This window comes from Lissotriton vulgaris, chromosome 2_1 (assembly GCF_964263255.1).
Source record: "Lissotriton vulgaris chromosome 2_1, aLisVul1.2, whole genome shotgun sequence".
Classification (NCBI taxonomy): domain Eukaryota; kingdom Metazoa; phylum Chordata; class Amphibia; order Caudata; family Salamandridae; genus Lissotriton; species Lissotriton vulgaris.
The window spans coordinates 773,352,067-773,374,083 of NC_141687.1; the positions used below are offsets into that span (position 1 = coordinate 773,352,067).

Sequence of the window (22,017 nt, forward strand, 5' to 3'; positions counted from 1 at the left end):
CTTCAATCTAATCAAATGTCTTTTCAGAGGTGAATCTATCCAAACTGTTTCTATTCTTTCCTCATCAACAGCACCTCTCGCCTCTCTCCCTCTCTCACTCTCCATCGATGTCTAAAAGCTCTCTTTAAGTCACCCAAATAATATTCTTTAATTCTGCATGTCCCACCCTCAAACGTTGCTAATATTGATGGAATATGGACTTTGATTGGACAGGGGCAGGGTAGTTGATGTCACCTCACGCTGACATATTATTTTTATTAATCCTTCTTTGTCTGGCAAACCCCTTCCCCTTTTAGCTCATTCACAAATTTCATTTAATTTAATTCCCAAACATCTATTGTTGCAAATTAAATAACATTTTCTTAATACAGTTCCGCAGTCGAGGGCTTCTTTCACACAACTCTCGTCCTTGAATCTTGGCAGCCGTTCAGCCACACGGTCAGCAGGTCACATCATGACTTTACTGCGCATGTGTAGCTTGCCTCCATCCCACCGCCATTTTTCTTTCATTATGCCTAACAATAGGCCCAAACGTACTCTATTAATAAAGGAATCATAAACAAATGTTAATTCCTCAAATACATAATTTTCACTGTTCACCACCCACTTCTACTCTATCCCAAGTTACTTCCTTCTTTGTTAAGCAAAAGCATTAGCAACAACAGCTCTCTTTAAATTTAGGCAAGCATATGCCAGGCACACTGTACCTTAAGACACAATGTTACTAATTTCTGCGCATGCATGAGAGTTTTACTTCTCAAAACCAGTTAGTCACGTTACTATCTTCGTAGTTCTAATTCGCACATGCGCAGAAACGTTTTCCCGTTTAAAGCAGGTTTTAGTTGCGTTGTGTTTTATTTTCAATAATTAAGCACGTGTAAAGCTCTTATTCCCCTATGTAAATATTGTGTGTATATTAATTTAGTTTTCTTTATTATTTTAATAATTAGTACTGTTAATGAGGGAATGGTCCAAGCAAGTTTCATTTTCTTGAATCCTTGCTCCATCAATTCCCCCTCTGATGGCATTTTGGAGCCATCATAAAATACCCATTATTAACAAGTGCCAACTTTATCTATTTTTGGCATCTACATTAGATTCCATATACTCTTCATTTTTCTCTTTTATATTAATTTCTTTAATTTTTCCATATAGACACTTTCATTTCTTCTAGTTCAATTTCCTCCTTTTTTCTCTTTCTCTCCATCTTTTTATTCTTTATTTCATTCAATAATCTCGTTTCTAATCTTCCTTTGCAACACTTATGTCATTATTATCATCAAGAGGACTAATGCTATTGCTATTACAGGTACCTCAAGACCCAATGTTAGTAATTTCTGCGCATGCGTGAGAGTTTTCTCTCTCAAAACCGGTTGGTCATGTTACTATCTACGTAGTTCTAATTCGCACATGTGCAGAAACGTTTTCCCACTTAAAGCGGGTTTTAGTTGCGTTGCGTTTTATTTTCATTAGTTAAGCATGTGTAAAGCTCTTATTCTCCTATGTAAATGTTTAATTTAATAGTTAGTACTGTTAATGAGGGAATGCTCCGAGCAAGTTTCATTTTCTTGAATCCTTGCTCCATCACAAGCACTCACTTTTTTGCTTAGATGTGCATCCTTACTTCCCTGTATATATTTGATAAAGTATTTTTGTAACCTCTGTAGATTTTGATTGGTATCCAAGTTGGCATATCTTGAAATATGTATAGTAACTGAGGGCTTATGTTTATATTTATTGCATTAATATGACCGAGCCTTGAAATGTAGTGCCCCTACCATTTATGAAGGGCTGTTAAAATCTGTGCTTCATGGTGAGAGCAATTCGCTTTTGCCCATGTCGCCACCCAATTGGTCATGTGGTTCCTCAGATATATTTTGGAGTTATTAACCCACTTCGTTGGACACAAGGCCTTGATCTGTGATGCTTTGTTTGCTGAAAGTGAGATATTTAATTTTTCAGTTTCTTTGTGTGTATTTTCAAATCCCAGGCATTTTCAAAGTCTCCAAACAGGACATGATTTCGCATAGAGAAGTCTCAGGCTCTATAATCGTGAGAAGCACATCCTCCACAAAGAAACTAATTTTGTGCTCCTCTGTGACAAACCATACCTTAGTATTTGTATTTACCCTTATAGGGGGCTGCTAGTGGCTCAATTGAGAGAACAACCAAGTAACAATGGGCAGTTTTACCTTGTTCCTCTTTGTAGCTTTTATTCATCTTTTTCATTCCCATTAACCTTAATTCTAGCTTTGTGATGTGTATATTTTGCTGCATCAATCAATCAATCAATCAATCAATCAATCAAGACATTTGTATAGCGCGCTACTCACCCGGAAGGGTCTCAAGGCGCTTGGGGAAGGGGTCCGCCACTGCTCGAACAGCCATGTTTTGAGTTGTCTCCTGAAGGCGAGGTGGTCCTGGGTCAGCCGAAGGTGGATGGGGAGGGAGTTCCATGTCTTGGCCGCCAGGTAGGAGAAGGATCTGCCTCCGGCGGTGGATCTTCGGATGCATGGTACGGCGGCGAGAGCGAGGCTGGCAGACCGTAGCTGGCGGGTGGGCGTGTGAAAGGTCAGGCGGTCGTTGAGGTACTTGGGGCCCAGGTCATGGAGAGACTTGTGTGCGTGGGTGAGGAGCCTGAACGTGATCGTTTTGTTGACGGGGAGCCAGTGCAGGTCCCTCAGGTGGCCGGAGATGTGGTTGCGTCGGGGGAAGTCCAGGATGAGTCAGGCAGAGGCGTTCTGGATGCGTTGGAGTCTTTTCTGTAGTTTGGCTGTGGTTCCGGCGTAGAGGGTGTTTCCGTAGTCCAGTCGGCTGGTGACGAGGGCCTGGCTGACCGTCTTCCTGGTTTCAGTTGGGATCCATCGAAAGATCTTGCGGAGCATGCGGAGGGTGTGAAAGCAAGAAGAGGAGACGGCGTTGACTTGTCTGGTCATCGAGAGGGAGGAGTCCAGGATGAAGCCCAGGTTGCGTGCGTGGTCTGTGGGCTTGGGGGCAGTGCCCAGGGCTGGGGGCCACCAGGAGTCGTCCCAGGCGGTGGGTGATGGTCCCAGGATGAGGACTTCCGTCTTGTCTGAGTTCAGTTTCAGGCGGCTGTTCTTCATCCACTCGGCGACGTCTTTCATCCCTTCGTGGAGGCTGGTTCTGGCGGTGTCGGGGTCTCTGGTGAGGGAGAGGATCAGCTGGGTGTCGTCGGCGTAGGAGATGATATTGAGGTTGTGTTGGCGTGCGATGGTGGCGAGAGGTCTCTTGTAGACGTTGAAGAGGGTGGGGCTGAGTGATGATTCTTGCGGGACGCCGCAGATGACTTCGGTGGCCTCGCATCGAAATGGGGGGAGGCGGACTCTGTTCTTCCGGCGAGGAACGAGATGATCCACTTCAGTGCCTTCTCTTTGATGCCGGTGTTGCTGAGGCGTTGGACTAGGGTGCGGTGGCAGACAGTGTCGAACGCTGCGGAGAGGTCCAGGAGGATGAGTGCCGCTGTTTCCCCGTTGTCGAGAAGGGCTCGGATGTCGTCGTTGGCTGCGATGAGGGCGGTCTCCGTGCTGTGGTTGGCTCTGAAACCAGACTGCGAGGGGTCGAGGGATCCATTCGTCTCGAGGAAGGCGGCAAGTTGTCTGTTGGCGATTTTCTCGATGACTTTGGCAGGAAAAGGGAGGAGCGAGATGGGGCGGAAGTTTTTGAGGTCGGTGGGGTCCGCTGTAGGTTTCTTCAGTAGGGCGTTGAGCTCGGCGTGCTTCCAGCTCTCCGGGAAGGTGGCGGTGTCGAAGGAGGTGTTGATGACGTATCGAAGTTGGGGGGCGATGGTGGAGTCGGTCTTGTTGAAGACGTGGTGGGGGCAGGGGGCAGTCAGAGATCCGGAGTGGATGGTGTTCATTGCGTGGGCTGTGTCTTTGGTGGTCACCGTGGTCCAGGTGCAGAGGGTGGTGGTGGGGTGCGTTGGTTCGACGGTTGGGTGCGTGGATGGTGCGCCGAAGCTGTTGTGGATGTCGGCGATCTTGCGGTGGAAGAATGAGGCGAGGGAGTCGCAGAGATCTTGTGAAGGGGTGATGTCGTTGTTGCCGGTGCTAGGGTTGGAGAACTCCTTGACGATGCTGAAGAGTTCCTTGCTGTCGTGGGCATTGTTGTCCAGTCGATCCTTAAGTGATTCCTTCTTGGTGCTGCGGATGAGCTGGTGGTGCTTGCGGGTCGCATGTTTGAGGGCGGTCATGTGGATGAGGGCGGTCATGTGGATGACAGTGGTCCAGTGGATGAGCCAGGCTTTCTCGAGGATGCGGCAGGTCTTCTTGGAGTCTTTGAGTTCGTCGGTGAACCAGGGGGCCTTCTTGCTTCTGGGTTTGCTGGGAGGGTTCTTCAGTGGTGCGAGGTCGTCGGCGCAGGCGGTCAGCCACTGTGTGAAGTTGCGGGCTGCTTCGTTGGGGTCGGGTGTGCTGGCAGGTGGGTTCTGGCTGAGGGAAGTGGTGAGCTGGTCGGCGGTGATCTTGCTCCAGCTTCTGTGTGGGACCTGTTGCGGGTGGTGGTGGGTGGTGGTTTTTCTGAAACTGAAGTGGACGCAGCTGTGGTCGGTCCAGTGAAGCCCGGTGGAGTGGTTGAAGGCGATGTGCTTGCTGGATGAGAAGACGGGATCAAGCGTGTGGCCGGCATAGTGGGTGGGGGTGTTGACCAGTTGCTTGAGTTCGAGGTTGGCGAGGTTGTCCAGCAGGGTGACGGTGTTGCGGTCCTTGTTGTTCTCCAGATGGAAGTTGAGGTCCCCTAGGAGGATGTAGTCGGCGGAGGGGAGGGCGTGTGGGCTGATGAAGTCTGTGATGTCTTCGCTGAATTGTGCGCGTGGTCCCGGGGTCTGTAGATGAGGGTGCCTCTGAGGGTCGTCTTTGGGTCGGTGTGAATATGGAAGTGGAGGTGTTCGGCGGCGTTTAAGGTGTCGTCGGCGTCGGTCGTGATGCGGATGGTGTTCTTGTGGACGATGGCGATGCCTCCTCCGGTCTGGCTGACGCGGTCCCTCCTGATGATCTTGTATCCATCCAGGACGGCGATGGCGATGGCGGGGGCTCAGGAGGCGTTCATCCATGTTTAAGTGCGGAAGGCGATGTCTGGTGAGGTTGTGTCAAGGAGGTTCCAGAGTTCCACTGCGTGTCTGTGGACGGAGCGGGTGTTGAGCAGGATGCACTTGAGGTCGTTGCTGGAGTTTGGCTTGGCGGGCGCGGTGCATGTTCGGAGGCAGGTGAACTTGCAGGTTGTGCAGGTGAAGGGTCCGTGGAAGCGTTTCGGGGCGGCCCGGCAGCAGGTGAGCTTCCGGCCGGTGTTGAGTGCGTTGAGGGCCGCGGCGTCGTAGGTTTGTCGGGTCGTCTTGCGTCGGTGGGGGCCAGGGGTCCTGGCGCTGGGCGAGGTCCAGGTGCGAAAGGACGCAGACGGGCTTACCTTTGGCGCGCCTTCGGCGCACAATCTGCGCACCCACTGCGCGTGACCGCTGCGCTTATGCGCGGTCGCCATTTATGGCTAAGTGGGAGGGAGGAGCAGCTAGGAGGCGGGAGCGGGGAGGGCACAGAACGAAAAAGGGGGCGTGGTGGCGTAGACGGCGGCGGGAAGCGGGGAGCGGGGCGGGCAGGGGGGCTGAAGTAACAAAACAATAGGCTGAGTCTACTACATGCACAGGGGACAACAGCAGTAACAACAAGAAAGGCAATGAACAGAAATACGAAAATTAATGAAACACACGCAAACACGGCAGTGACAACAGGAAACGGCAATGAACAGAAGTGAGAAAAGTAATTAAATACACGCAGACACGGCGGAGGGGCGGGGATCAGCGAGGCAGGCAGCTAGGGCGGAGAGGCAGGCACAACGAGGCTGCGAGCAGCAGCGAGGCAGGGGGCACACACACAGCTGGTGGCCGGCGGGCGCAGGTGTGTCCTGAGAACAGGTCAGCTGCATCCATTTTTTCGTCTCCGGTCCCAGTTTGAGTCTGTCTAGTACTTCTTTAAGAAAGTCAGAGCTCACACTGTTAAATGCATTTGCCATGCCAAGCGATGCAGGAGAGCTGGAATCCCTCTCCTCCTACACTTTTTCACAGTGTTGGCCACTTTCTTAACATGGTCTACCCTCCGTCTTTCTCTGATCAAACCCACCTGATCCGGTTCCACCATAGTTGGAGGACCTTGTTCAATCTTACTGGTAAGATTTTAGTGAAAATCTTAATGGCCTTATTGAGAAAACCGGTGGCTTACCAGGTTTGGCAAGCACTGTCACCTAACAGGCGCATATTCCTGGGTCATTGCAAGTCTGTCTAGACCCGGGCTTTATTCGGCTGCATAGGCTTAATGGCTTGGAAAGTTTTCTGTGGTGTTATGGGTAGATCCAATTCTGTTTTCTGCTCAAGGGGATAGTTGGCAGTTTAGCTCCATCTAGAAAGGTCTGGATTTCGCTTAAATGTTAATTTCCCAAAGAATACAGTGAGCAGAAGAATTCGAAGAAACGTTTCCTCTTCCCCACATCGCCATGTCATAGATGGCTGATATTTCCATGACTGGCTCCTGCCCCTACAAGGATCACCTGTCAATATAATGGAGACTTCTCTATGATCAGAATTCGTGCCGCCAGACTTTGCTACCTCCATCATGTCCCCAGGATCTCCTTGGATACGAACATGTCTATTCTGGAGTGTGAGTTGTGGACATGTGGGAAAAAGGAATAATCCTACTCCCGTAGGTGAATATATCTCTATGTGTTCTGCTCAGTAAATTTCTCTTTCAGTCGTTTCAAAAGGACACTAACTGAGAGAGTGGAGTGTGTGTCCTGTCTATATTGGAGTCCCATATCATGATCACAGCTCCTCCAATTAGCATCCCTTCACATGTGTTACACATCAGCTGGTCTATAACCTTTGACCAGAAGTGTTCCTGGTGTGTCTTAGGGGCACAGATGTGCTTATAGCATGTCTACCGTGTTTTATATATTTGGCCTGAAATTTAAAGTAACAACCCTCTGGGTCTCTAACTACACCGTCTTTATGAAAAGATTTTTCCTGACTAGCATTCTAATACATTCCTTTTTTGTTTTCCACGAGACTCATATCTGTGTGTGATAGTGCTTGTATTTAATTCTAAAGTAATCTTTAGCAGTAAGTGAGATTCCTGAAGGAATATTTTGTCAGCCTTTTATTTTCTTAGGTATCTTCAGACCAGACATCTCTTTGCGGGGGACTTAAGACCCAACACATTTAGTGTTATTAGCTTCAATATATTGCGGTTCTAAAATATTGAGGTGGTTTCTCCCCTTTGAATTATAGTTACACTGGCCCACATGCATCAAGCACTTTTTCATTCGCAAACGGTGCGATTCCTTAAAATCGGCCGTTTGCGAATGCAAAAGTGCTTTTTGGGATGCATGAAGCAATTTTAGAATTCGTAACATGTTTGCGAATTCTAAAATTGCGGGTGCTTTTAAGAAGTCGCAGATGTGCGATTTCTTAAAAGCAATGCATCATTATTTTAAAAAGTGAAAATTCGCAAATAGGGTGCCAAATTTACCGAGTGGTTGAACCACTCGGTAAATTTGGAAAAAGTGTTTAAAATGTTGAAAATGCTTTTTTTTCAACATTCATGTTACGGACACACATGTCCTTAGGACATGTGTGTGTGCAACATGATGCGAAAAATACATTTCAGGGGTGCATGGGGGGGTCCTTTGGACCCCCCCCTGCACCCATGAAATTTTCTAAGTGCCACTCGCAATTTGCATTGACTCCTATGGGCCTTTTGGCCCATAGGAATCAATGGGAATTGCGAAAATTAACTTAAGAATTCGGTATTTCTTTGAGATTCTGTAAAAATTGCGATTTTTACCGAATCACAAAGAAATACCGAAAAAAATGATGCATAGCATTTTGCACTTCTTAATTTGCGATTCCTTATTTTTCGCAAATTAAGAAATGCAAAATGACACAATGATGCATGTGGGCCTCTGAGATGACAGGTGCCCCGTGAGATGAAAAAAAACTTCCTGACCTGAATATATAACTCAAGCCCCCACCCTTGCCAACAAAAGAACTGTACCGTTCAAACGTCTCATGTGAAGGTAGCCCCAGTTTGTTCTCCTGAATCACTAATAAGAAAAACGGTGTTGCATTGTACGAGCTTTCCCTGCAAGCCTACTAGGTGTTAAGTTGAATGTTATAAGACCTCCCTGCCCTTCCTACTTTCCCCTCCCAGCATATGACTATTGTATAGTTCATTCCCCAAAGCGACATATCTATCATTACTTCTAAGTTTGTATCCAGCAAATGTCTGCACTTCCCCCCATCGTTTGTCTCACTGCGTATTCCTTCTCCCACCACAAACTGACAAAATCCCTCCACAGTCTATGGGGTGCCTGATTATCCTGCCCACTCTTATATTATGCCGGCACGTTTTACTCCTGAATGATGGAAATATCAGCCTCTTGATGATTTTTTGCTTTTAGTGCATAGTCCCTCTCATTTGGCCCACTTCGTCGCTGGGTTGTTGTGTCTTATTTCACCTGAGCCCGTCCAGGGAAATTGCAGCCTTCTGAAAAGATCCGGTGGTATCCTAGTTGACATTTATGCAGCTGAGTCGTGATCTCCTTATAGTCTTGCCTTCTTGCAATGTGGTTGCTGCAAGGTCCAGATACTAACCCCATATCACCACAGCCCAGCTGTGATATTTTGAATACTGGCACCATTATTTTCTCCTTCAACTGGTATTTGGATAGCAGGAATACTAAGTCTCAGGGTCTGTGTTTAACATCTGATTGTCAATTCCCCAGCTTGTGTTCCTGTTCAATTCCGATTTGGTAATTATCGCTTCCTTCAGGATATGGTGACATGGTGAAACATATCTGCTATTTGGGCTGCAATATTGTCTCCTTTGCCCCCCTTCTTCAGAATTCTTACACAAATGTTGTCCATGCATGACCTGTTTTCTAAGTCCTCTCATTTTGCTAATGACCACTTAGTCTGTGTCTGCTCAGAGTCCACTGCATTTTGCATGTAGGAATCGGCTTGATCCATCCGTTGCCTCATAGCTTGTAGCTCCACCATATATTTGCCAATCTCTGACATCAGTTTTGATGGGCATTCTTGAAAGGTTTTCTATGTATCCATTCTTATATCCTCCACAATTCCTTCAAATCCTCTTTTGTAGGCGGAGTCATTTTGGGTGCCATGTTTGCCTGGTTTGCGTCTTTCCGGCTGTCTCTAAGTTAAATTGCGGGTTTTAAAAGACAACTATGAGTGGAGTCGTGTCTTTGTGAGCACGGCATGTGCATAGACTTTTTTATTGCTTGTTGTAGGGGCTCCTTTGGGTACTCAACCGCCAGTGCCTGCTCCATGTATTCATTGCATATATAGGTAGCAGTGCTGACTGTTCACATGCCCTCATGCACCAATAGCGTTTTAATATATGCCTCTGCTAAGCTTTATACCACCCCACTTTGTTTATAGCAAATCCCCTGTTAGTCGATGGCAGTGGGGTTGCACATGTCCCACATGTAGCATCTTCATATGATCCTGTTAAGTTTCTCTGTGAATTAACATGGCGTGCAGCCTGAAAACTTTCCCACGTATATTGGCAGGTGTATATTGCAGTTTTTGCTGAGCAGTTAACTTCAATGGTGTCTCTGGGTCTCTCGCTACCTGTACTTCTCAGTGTTGCAGCATCTACAGTCATCCCTGTGCCGTTTTCTGTTCTGGTGCTATTTTCTTTATAGTCCAAGTGGGCCCCTTCTCTGGCCTGGGCCCCTCAATTCCTTCTCCTTGGGCGATAAGCCCGCCTTCTACTTTACCAGCCTCTTTTTTTGGTGGGAGCGCGCCCTATTTTGCTGTGCACCTTGTCTGTATCGGGGACCCCGCTGCATGCAGCATTGTAGGATTCACATGTTGACTTTGCGGCATCCCGCTGTACTCATTCCAGGTCGGGTGCTGCACCAGCTCTGTCACGATTGCTCCTCACACCTTTGTAAGACGGCGTCTGTGGGAGTAGATCCCATTCCCATCCCCCACCCCTCCCACTAGATCAGGAGTAGTAGAGCAGCCCCAGGAACATCCTACACAACCGTCATCTCACACTGCAATCAGCTTTCCCTTTTTTTAAATGTTCCGTCTAAAAACATGAGGCCATGTGCATGAACATGCAAACACAAACACTTTTTAGTATTTTTTTTGTTGTAAAGAAAGTAATCTAGATTGTGACTAAAGGAATAAGTTAATCAACGAGGCTATCAGCACAATGTGACCAGTCTTGCTATTTATCTCTTTCAAGACTTGTTCTAAAGTCCATACTTGAACAAGGTCACAGTTCTTTTTTCTCCTGCCAGCCCGCAAGATATGAACTACAGACCTCTAGATCCTGTGTCTAGCAATAACTATTCAATAATTCGGCACAAGACTCCAGGGCTAGGTGCACTCAATAGTTTTTGTTCATTTGTTTTATTCATTCTGCATACCCCATGCTAACCTGCAGGCTCTTGTTGCAGTCTGGAATGGTGCGGTATGGACAAGTGCATTGGTCCTGCTCCTTCAGCGGCTCTTGAGCTGTCAGGGCTGCAGCTGTCCACACTTGGAACTTGATTTGAAGATCTCAGCGCCATGGCCTTTGGCCGTTGTGGTTTCTCTTGGCCAGCTGCAGATGAGATGCTGGTATGGCAGGTGATTTTGTAGTGGTCTTCAATAGTTTCGGCTTTTGGACCTTTCAAGTCTCCCATCGCGGCGTAGACAGAGGGTTCCGAAGTCAACAGCAGCAGCACAGCAGTCTGATGAACACACACAATGCATGATATTTGCAGAGGTATTGGTGCAGTTTACTAGTACTATTCAGGGACACTGTGAGACCCTCTTCCACAAATGGGTCTCTACTAGTTCGGCACACTTGAAGTGGCTCTCTCTCTGGCTATTGCCCACACCCGGAATATGGTGGGCTTCTCTTCTCAGACAATTTTTCCTCTGTAGGCACTACTCTTCCCTCTCTCAGCAGTCATGAAGGCTTCTAGTCTCTCAGAAGACCCTCAACTCTTCTGACTGAAAGTGCATACTTTAGGTGATGTCCCCTCACCTCTTGGAGATAGATTGTCATGCAGATACGAGCCCTGGTCACATATAATTCCTCAGAGTACTCTTCGGAACACATTCTTCCTTGGTCACACAAAAACCTGGAAGTGGAACAGAGTAGGGTGGTTTGGGTTCCAATTTTTGCACATTTTCCAGACCAGAATGTGGACTCCAAGCCTAGGGTTTCAGAACCAGTTTGTGTTGGTTCACTTTCAAATGTTATTTTCCGGCAGCTCCTCAGACAAAGCCTTAAAGGTGTAGGAGTATAAACAACATCGGCACACTGAAGTGCGGGATCTCTGCATGTTGCTGATATCAGCGTTCCCGAGTCAGTAATCGAGGACCGACAAAGGGACAGTCCCTCCATAGAAACAGCCTTACATTGAACAACAGAAACTGCAAGCACTACCAAATGACAGTTCCTGAGGAACTAATAATCAGTCATTTGCTTAAAATATCCTCATGTTATTTCTAAGCAAAGCCCTACCTCCATCCTCCTTCACTTAAGTGTTTCTATCCTCCATCCATTGCAATGTACTCAGTGCACTTTCACTGTCCGGGGAATCTATATCCACCCTTCCTTGTCTGCCATCCTAATACAGGGGGCATTCAAAATGGATCCCACTGGTCCCAGTAATCAAACAACACACACTATGACTGTACACGTGCTGCATACTCACTACACATACATGCCTTTGGCATGACCACAGAATATCAGCGCAGGGACTTTGAGTTCTAAAAACAGCAAACCTCTATATGCAAAAGGTCATTAGAATACTCAGTCCCTGACACAAGAAAAGGTCTGGTCACACTAATGAGTCACAGGTGATTCACAGCGGGCAAGCACAGACGTCCTTTGCCTGCCATGAGGTACGCTTTGTGAGCCCTTCCGGTTAACAGAACCGGCATGGTATCACAGCCAAATAAAATATGTGTGCCGGTTTCACAAGCAGTCAGGCACACAGGGCAGGGGTAACCACCCATTCACTATGCAGGGTACAAGCCATCGCCCACACCCAACTTTCTGGCCTCTCAACTTGTTTCCCACCATTGTATTTCAACATAATCAGGGATATCTTGCGGTGTTGGGGAGGGGCGGGGGGGGGATGGGGAGATCTTTCCATCTATGAAGAGTGTCTCGGACATTTCTATATGGATTTGTCTGTGGCCATATACCAATCCACTCCTCCACATATCCATAATCTTTATCCAGCCTTTACTAGCAATGTCTACAGGGGTCAGGATCAGGCCCAGCGGGCATAGCATTATTTTTGGGGGGGTAATTTCCCTCTTTAGCCCCCATAGCACCATTTGAGGAATCAAAGTAGCATTGTATCTGTAATAAGCATATGTAACTGTTTCACATTTATTTTGCATCCCTATTAAGACTGGCGGATGTCCGTTACAGTCCTATATCGTATGATTGAAGGTACACTGATTTCTATTGCAACACACAGTGGTACGGCTACCAATTATCTCCATTATGAATAGTTTTGATCTATGTTGGTACATTTTGTAAAATCCTATGGTGCACCCTCCCTTGGGTGGAAGGGTGCATCTGCCCAGTTCTTGTGAGCAATTGGCCCAAGGTTTGCAGCCTATCTGTCTAATTACCCCAGCAAGGTGGCTGCCATGTTGTAAAGTGTAGTCTTGCAATTATTGTAAATGGTCCCTGTTGGCAACTCAGCACCCGAGTTTTAATCTTGGTATGGTCCTGTATGTTGTTCAAAACTAATATGCAGTAATTATCAGCACAATAACTTGCAGATACTGGAAATGATACGTCCGCATTAGACCAAATTCCATTTGCATTTGGGTAAATGATTTCAGTTTGCTGCTTCTCAACATAACCCCTGATTCTAATAGGAACAGAGCCCATGGTCTGTGGCCCATAGACCAGTGCTATTCCAGAAATAGGGCATACTTGGTCCAATTGATAGTGAAGCTGTGATGTAATATGAATTTACTAAATATTGGCAGCTATCTGTGTGTCGTGTATGACGGCCCTGTGGTAATCGAGAGAATCTTGTTGTCCTACAAGAGTATCCTGTATTCAATGCCATGACACCCTAAAACCCACAGGCCAATCCAGGAGATCAGGGGAATCTGGGCCAATTTGAATAGGATAGGGTGAAATGGCAGCCTTACCTCATGCCCCTGTTCAAGGAGAATTGTCGTGACAAAATGCCAGTCAGCCTGACAGCCATGGTGAGCTCCCCATATTGGAGGGTGATTCATTAGACATATGGTGGAGCAAAGCCCATATTCTGCAAAATTCCAGAGAGGAATTAGCTCTCCATTGAGTTAAGCACCTCTCAGTCTCTGCACCAAGAAACCATTTTTCCAAATAGCCATTTCATGTTTTTGGCCACTTCAGCACAAGTATAAAGTCTTGCTGATTTAGGCATGTAGATCTCTGGGGCATGAATCCCAGCTGGCGAGGATTCACCAGCGAGGAAGTAGTCGGTATGTGCCTGCAATTGAAGAACCAGGTTTTAGAACCCAGCGGCGCCAGGGATAACGCACAATGTCTTCGGATTCCCCTGCCTCGGCAAACAGAGACACGGGACACTTCTTGATGACATCAAAGACCAAATTTATTGGCTGCAACCAGGAACAGAGGTCTACGAAGCACAACACGGGTGGTTCGCTAGAGACTGCACAAAATCATGGAGCGGAGCATCGTCTTTTATGCCAAAAATCACATCCCTGGCTAGCATCAATTACATACTGACTGACCAATGAAACGGTGACATTTCAAACATATCGCATGACGACAATCCCACTTCCCGTTGTCCAGCCCACCAGAAATGACCAAGCAAATTCCAATATTCCTGTTCGGTCAGGCCGGACAAACCCATCATAAAGACCTCAACCCAAATCAATGATTAAGCCATAAAGGAAGGAACAGAAGCAGATGAGAAGCAAGATAGAAGGGTGTGTGCATGTACCATAAACTCAGCAATGTCCTGCTCTTTGATCTCTATCTGACCAGCTGCTTAACAAGGAACTGGCTCGGCGAGGTCAGCCTCGGGCGAGGGAGTCAGTTCGGCCAGGTCACACAAGAGTCAGCTAAGGTGTACGTGTCCCAAGGACTCGTTCGGCCATAATCATCGGCCTATGTGAGGGCAACCACACAAAATGGCTGCCACACACAAAATGGAACCCGAGGGTTCAAACGAAATCCCTGAATACGTAGTGTTCTCATTGATCGATTATGACGAAACACTCGTACATACCGCACTCGTCATTTGCGGTCCGCTGATACCAAAATCGTCTATATCCGACGACCTTCATTGAACGGGTTCAGAATCTACAGAACCACAGACCCTCGAACCACGGAACCACAGAACCACACAATTATAAAATACATTTCTTGAAATCTGATAAAAACGTATGGTGCATTCCTTTGTATAAGTCAAGCCATTCTTTAAAAACGATATAAAATTATAAGAGCTATGATTGCAAATAACAATATAACTATTCATACCCCCCCAACCTTGTCAAGGGTATTCTCAAAGTGCTATACACCTACACTTCTCTTATCCTCCTGATTCCTCCACTACATTGCCAAAGCAACTTACAGTTGTCAATCTTATTAGCTGGCTAAGCTGATGGAGCTACATCCCTGTTCAAAGGATATCCCGCACAGTCAGAGATGATTTTGCTCTCTCAGGGATCTGCTGCATGGGTGACAAATAACCCAAATAATTACACAAGCATATCTTCTTAAATAAACTCCATTCTAGAATGTCAATGAGATCATCTCTCAATCAGTAATGTGAATGCCGAAGTGTAAACTCCCTGTGCATGTTCCCATATAAAATAAAACCAAACAAACCTTGCCGCACTCCTAACTTTAGTATCTTTCATGCTATTCTCTTCATTCCCTTCAAAAATTCCGCAACACTCTTTATACTTTTCTTTAGGTCAGACTCCATCAGAGGAAGCGGGGGAAACTTCAACGTTTACATTTTTTTTAAAACATTGTTTCCCATGTTCATAAATTGAACCCCCTCAACACTTGCAATCATCACGAAAGTCTTCAGTTAGACAGGTTTACAGACCTCAGCCGTCTAACATCACCATGAATTAGAAATTTTAAATCGTTAAAACATGCATCCGCTCATCACGTACCTCAAGCATCTTAGTTCTTTATGAGTTTTGGATGAGCAATACATATCTGATTTCACTTATGTCCCAGCGTGGTCCATATGAGGCTAATGAATCTGTTAATCAAGCATCAGACAATATTGGCAAAACTATGAAAAAAGTATGAATGAGCCTGGAAAGGGGTTTCCCTTCCACTGAATCACATTTAATACCCAAAATAATCTTAATCAGATATTTACTCCACGATCTATGGGATCTTTGCTTAATCAAATAATAAAGTTGACAACCCTACCTCATACCTTGATGCAGAGCATATCTATCTGAGACAATCCCATTGGTCATCACCTTGACACAAGTCTTGCAACACAACTTGCAAAACTCATATACAGAAGTCCTCCGAAAGAGTAATCTTTCCAGGATAAATTCCAAATCATTCCAGTTCACCTGGTCAAGAGCCTTTTGCGGATCAGTCGAAACAGGAGTAAGCAGACCTTCACTATTCGAATAGATGCGTATTAGAAAAATCAATGCCTTAATATTACTGATCCCGCAATGAATCATGGAAGTGACAGATGAGTCTACAAAGACATAATAGTAAACAATCCTACTGCCAATAACCATCTACTGCAATGAAACTGGTTGAGGATTCTCCTGTCCTAATTTAGTAAAATGATAAACTCTCCTGCATCATACTTGTTTTTTTCTTGGTAAGCTATTTGTGTTGCCTTAACCAATCACAGGCTTGCAGGAAAGAATTATGGGCCATATGTAGGTAGCCCAATTGCGATCACAAAAGCAGAAATTAGCAGAATTTCTGCATTTGCGATCGCAATTTGGGCAGTGTGCTATGTAGCACACAAAAACCCACTCGCAAAATAAGGAATCGCAAAATTTGCGATTCCTTATTTTGCGAATGCATTTAAGGAATTCCAAATTGCGATTCCTTAAATGCAATGTAGTAAGCACCCAAGTTGTGCGATTTTGGCTTAAGGAATCACAAATTACCACCAACTTCAGGTTGGTGGTAATTTGCAATTTCTATAAAAAATGCACTTTTTTGCATTTTTCAAAGTGCCATGTGGCGCACATACATGTCCTTAGCGTATGTATGTGTGCCACATGTGCACACATGTTTATTTCAGGGGTGAAAGAGGGTGTCCTATTGACACCCTTGCAACCTTGAAATTACATTCTCAATTTGCGATTCTCTAATTGAGAATCTCAAATTGAGAATGTCTTCCCATTCATTCCTATGGGCCTTCTAGCCCATAGGAATGAATGGGAAGGTATTACTTATTTGTAAATCTCAATTTGCTATTCGCATATAAGGAATAGGTGGAATTCGCAAAATATTTTGCTAATCCTACCCACATTGCGTTTTGCGATTCTCTAATTGCGATTCCCTAAAAATCGCTATTTGAGAATCGCAAAACACATATTACCTACATATGGCCCTAAATCAATTGTTTCAACATTGGCTTTGCTGGTACTTGTCTAAGGTATTGGCTCCTGGAGTTCTACTTACGCAAATAAAGTGAAATAAAACAGGTCAAGACCCTTACAGTATCAAGCTTCATGAGTTTTTACACATTCTTCAGCGATGATGTCTGTGAATATAGAGGCAGCCACCATTATTTTGACTATTTTCTAATCCTTTAGTGAAAAAAAGGTGTGCACCTCCACCTTGTCCACAAAACGGAAAAAGTACTTGTGTTCGGGGTAGAGCCCAATACGTTTGTATATGTTACTGTGATATATTTTTGTCTATATTGCCTTTAGGCTGCACAGCCTGTTGCTGCCTTAACGAAAACTGTTTCAGTTGAAAGTTTGGTGATATTGCTTTTGAGGAGCTAGAAAATATTTCTGAGCAGCACAAATGATGTATACCCAAACCCCCTGTGCATATACTCAACTCTTCGTGACGCACATACATGTACTCTGTCTCCTGTTGCAGTTATTTAAAATGTAGTTAATTTAATCAGTTGTCGGATTGCTGTACCTAATAGAGAATGACGGAGAGAGAAACTTAGAGAACTCAGTGAAAACCAAGTGACGTACGTTCAGTTAAAGCAGGAGTATATACTGTCCTTGTTTGTTCAGTTGTATTTATCTTCTAAGAACACGTTTAAAGAACTTATGTGATAGCCATGTAGCAACTGCTGCTCCACAGCAGTGGCCCGCCTCTTTGTCAAGAACCATGAAACTGATATTTTCGGTACTAAAATTATTTTTAAGAGCTTTTTTTTTTTTGCTGCCTCAGGACCCGAGCATCATACACAGGAAGCCCTTTGATTTTGGGGTTTAGGAGAAGAGTTTAAGCAAGAAATTAAACTGACTGCAAACTATTACTTTCCTCATGGACAGTGCCCTGTGCAAAGTCCATGGAATTCCAGGGGTGCAGGAGAGACTCGCCAACAGTGCTAGTAATAGCATTGAGACTGTTCTGTTTAGTTGCATGAGCAGAGTCCTGATTACAGTTGTTCAAAGGTTTTTCCTACCCAGTTGACCTGCAACCTACTATCAATTACCTTTTCTTGGAGCTTTTCTTGTGCATGGTTGGTATTTGCTAGACACTGTAAAGAGCTTTGCAGACGTTCTCCTACTGCTGGGATTAGGATGGGCCTCTTTAAGAAAGAAGTGACATATTTCTCCAGGAAGCATTTGTCAGGACTGGCAGAATGATGATGAACAGTTCTAGTGTTTTTCCCGGCCAGTGGGCACGGTCAGTTGGAAAGGGATGCCATTTTAATGCACAACTCTTCTTTCAAATAATGACTGCTGTATGTATTTATGGAAGGGATTTGTGTAGTGTGTCCCTAGTGTCAAAGCAAAGTGGTGTATTACTGGGTAGGCGTTTACATTAGAGAGGTAGGACCCAGAATAGAGGAGTGCGGAGGAGAAGGGGACTATCTGAGGAAGGGGTGTGGGAGGGGGACGTAGTAATGATAGAGTTGGTGTACGCTAGAAGGCAAAGGTGTGGTTATAAGGCTGATCGGAGGTCAATGGGTGGGTTCTCTTCAGGGTCATTGTAGTGTATGGTCAAGTTCAGTGCAATACTACATATAAAAACCATTGTGGTTAGATAATTGGACTTAATTTACTAATGCCCAGAGCACTATTGAGTCATTCATTGGAAGGTTGGCCAAAGCGTGTCACATTGGTTAATGAGAGCATGAAAAAAGCAGTATTCCTTCATTACCAGGGATTTAAAATTGGTGGATAGAACATTGCTGTCTGAATCATATAATTTTTGCTTGATATTATACCAAGCTTCCATCTCTCAGCCTTTTTTAAGTGCCATTGGATCCATCAATACTTAAATTGAGCCAGTGGTCGCAGGTGAGGCACACCGGTACTCATTTGTGAGGACCAGCACTTATTTTTCTCATCAGATAGTGACTGAGAGCAAAAGAGGGAAGACAAAGACAGGGCTAAGAAGGAGGAAGAGACAGGCTGAAAAGAGAAAGCAGGAACCTGCATGGGTGAGATAAAGGGGCAGGTTGTGTGTAGAAGTGGATTAAAATGACAGGATCAAGATCACACAGCCTTGGTATTAGGCATGCCGACGTTTTATAGCGCCGGCTTCTGAGCAGAGCTCTGGGCACTGGCTCTTATTCCTGTACCAAATTACTCAATGAAACCATTGCCACATTGGCTGCAGGTATTCGGAATTGGCATGACTATTGAGATGGGCCTGAATATTGGCACTTATGCATACTGTGGTCAGAAGCAGAAATACTGTAGTAGTCACCAAACATCTAATGACGTTGTCCACCCTCAAACAAGGAGTCACATACCAACAAAAGAACATAGATACTGGATGTAGCTCTCTGACCATTTTCATCTGGGCTTGACTTACTCTTTCATGGCTGAAAATCCATGAATTTAGGATTCATACAATGTTCTAACTGTGTTTCCACAGGAAAAAACATAACGAGTGATTGTAGGTTGTTTGGTAAAAGAGAGTTTCAATCAGGAAATTAAAGTAACATTATCGTACATAAATTATAGGCCGGTCTGATTACAGGTTTATATTGTAAATTGCTTTTGCTTACTGATTTTAGACTTACAGCCATGAAGTTTACTTCGACAGAGACACAGTGATACACATAGAACAGAAGCCCAACAGAGTCTTCTGCTGCTACGTTTACAAAATGGTCTCCAATCCGGCCGACGACAGCAACCTGGGAGGCGAATAATCGCGACATCGCCAGTTTACTTGTCTTTTAGTCAGATTCATTTTTATACTGTGCATAGTTTTGTAAATACACGTGTCTAAAGCTACTGTGTTGCATGCAGTCTTTGTAAAGGTGGATTTTGTTTATTTCTCATGTGACTGTCAAGAATTGTCTGAATATTGTGAACTATAAAAGATCAAGTCTCAAAGTGTTTTTGTATTGGTGGTTTTCATGAGGTGATCGTCTCAGAGCAGGAATTGTCTTATCTGTTAACGTGCTAGTGGTAGACAAGATCAGGAGAAGCAGCATTTCACTTGTGCATAAATCCTGACTGTGGCAGGGCGAAGAGGGGAAGAGCATTGCATTTCTCTGCACAGAAATGGAATGTGACTGTAAATGAGCGCTATCGGGACCTCTCCCCATTGTCTGTCTTTCTTAACCACACACACTTAAAATACCCCAGCAATAATCCTATGTGCCTTTCCAAGCCCTTTTAGGTCTGGTTTGTCAGAGTAGCTGTCTGGTGACCTATTTTTACTGGTTCTTTCAAATATACATGAGTGGCTTCGGCTCCATCCAAAGGAGTATTTTTCTCTCACCTCCTGCTGTTGGTTGGTTGGTGTATCATTCCACCTCCAGTGTAGTGCTTGCTTATTAGTGCATGAGGGACTATTTTGCATTTCTAAAGAACACGGAATCGCAGTTGCTACAGACCAATATATTACATGGCCACAGAAATATAAATCCTGATGAGTCGACTTTTAAAACATAATCCACTTATACACGGATCTATCCGGACCAAAGTGACTTTATGCTGCACTGCAGAGTTCCAGGAGACAGAATATAAGATGTTTTTTCAGTGTCCTGACAATAGCAGGAAGATCTGAGGTCCACGGGTGATGCTATCTATCGATTTCATAAAAGCTTTCAATAGCGTGGGCTGGTAACATCTGTGCCTTGGACTCTCTTGCATGAATATTGGGCCACATTTTTTAGCCAGCTATTACACTAGAGACAGCCCAGCGGCATGAGTATAGTTAAACAGAATATTGTCAGACCCCTTTGTAATCAGATGCAGCAAGCACCGGGTCTGCTTTTTCTCACCTATATTGTTTGCGTTGGCCATAGAACCCCTAGTAGCCTGGCCGCAACAAGGTAAGGACATTGCAGATTCGATGGACACCAGACCTGGAAGGCTAGATGTCTCTGTACGTGAATGACTTCCTGATTCTCATAAGTTATCCCAACAGGTCAGGCCAAAGGGTAATGTCAATCCTGCAAAAGTTGGAATCCGCTCCGTGAACTGACCTACGCTGTTCGTATTTCTGATTAGGAACAAAGACGACGTGGAAGAAAGGGCAACTCAGTCAGCCTAGATAAAGCCGACTGAGGGCTTGCAATATCTAGGAATTCATATTGCAAACTGAAAAGAGATATTGTTGTAAATGAATCTAGGACCCTAGTGTAATTTTCCCGATTCATGCCCTTATATAGGTATAAATTACCCGATCCTTATATAGGCATAGAAATCATTACCATATTTAGTCTGAGCCTATGCAGCCCAAATACGACATGGCTACTTCCACTAAGTTCTGAGAATCAACAACGATTTCTTAGAAAAACGCGCCTTCAATAGCTAGGGACTTCCCCCTCGCCTGAATACTAATTTATCTAGGAAATCATGGAGTTTTCACAGAACTGCGTCTTTGAGTGACATTATTAAGTCCAATCATACGTCAAATTCGGCAACTTCAAAGTATAAATATGCCTACATTTGCCCAGACAAACACACAGTGGTTTGGAGCAGATCGACTAACTACTTGCCCAACGCCGTGCAGCAGCAAGTGCTGAAGGAAGCCGACCCTCCAGCTGACACACTGAGAGACGCTGTCTTTTCTCCTGCCGAGAAATCCAGCTCCAGTGTTTCCAGGCTACCCTTGCGGGTTGCTGGGAAATCGAGTCCTGAGAGAGAGATACAAGACCTCCTTCATTCTAAAACCAAGGTACGGTGCTGATTAGACCCTTCGAGAATTCTTGGATAGATCCTTGACAGAGAAATACTAAACTTAAACTACTCCTCACTTACTTATTCTCTTGTACTAAACTTAGGTTAGGTACACTGGGGTAGGCATATTTTAGAAACGCCAGTTGAGTACTTTTAGTCATTCTTTTATCACTGTATGTATTTTATACGTTTTAGGCAACTTATGGCTTAGAAACCATATCATGCTTTTACAGTACTACTTTATAATACTTTTCGTATTAAATGCCCTGTACTTTATAACCAGTATTGTATTGAAAACGCCCGTCTCTCTATTTTTTCAGCACCTCTGGTGAAACTAGACATGCACGATTGGCTGAGTAAAATAGTTATCTAATGTTTCCGCGACTCTAGAGATTGATTTCTTATTCTTGGGAAACATAGTTGTCAAGTTTATGCGGTTGTCAGAAACTAATCCCTTCTTGTTTATTCGAGAAAGTTTCTAGTGACCTCTGAGCTAGCTGGCACTCACAATTAAGTTTAATATATACGATAGAGACCTAGTCGACCTCAGTTCTACGTCCAAACTATAGTATATGTTATTCCAATGTGCAGAGCCTATTGGGAATATAGGAACTACACTACATGGCACCCAACGTTTGGTAAGGCGATAATTGAATGCTAGA

The 22,017-nt window shown here is 44.9% G+C and overlaps 1 protein-coding gene across 1 annotated transcript in view; it reads left to right on the forward strand.

Annotated features, from left to right (window-relative positions):
* DCAF17 (DDB1 and CUL4 associated factor 17) overlaps positions 1-19,558 on the forward strand; it is a 497,543-nt gene extending 477,985 nt beyond the window's left edge. Inside the window, exon 15 of the mRNA XM_086956119.1 lies at positions 19,237-19,558. Coding sequence (XP_086812245.1) covers positions 19,237-19,371 — 135 coding nt within the window. The 3' untranslated portion in view covers positions 19,372-19,558. The remainder of the gene's footprint in view (positions 1-19,236) is intronic.
* Positions 19,559-22,017: the final 2,459 nt, after the last annotated feature.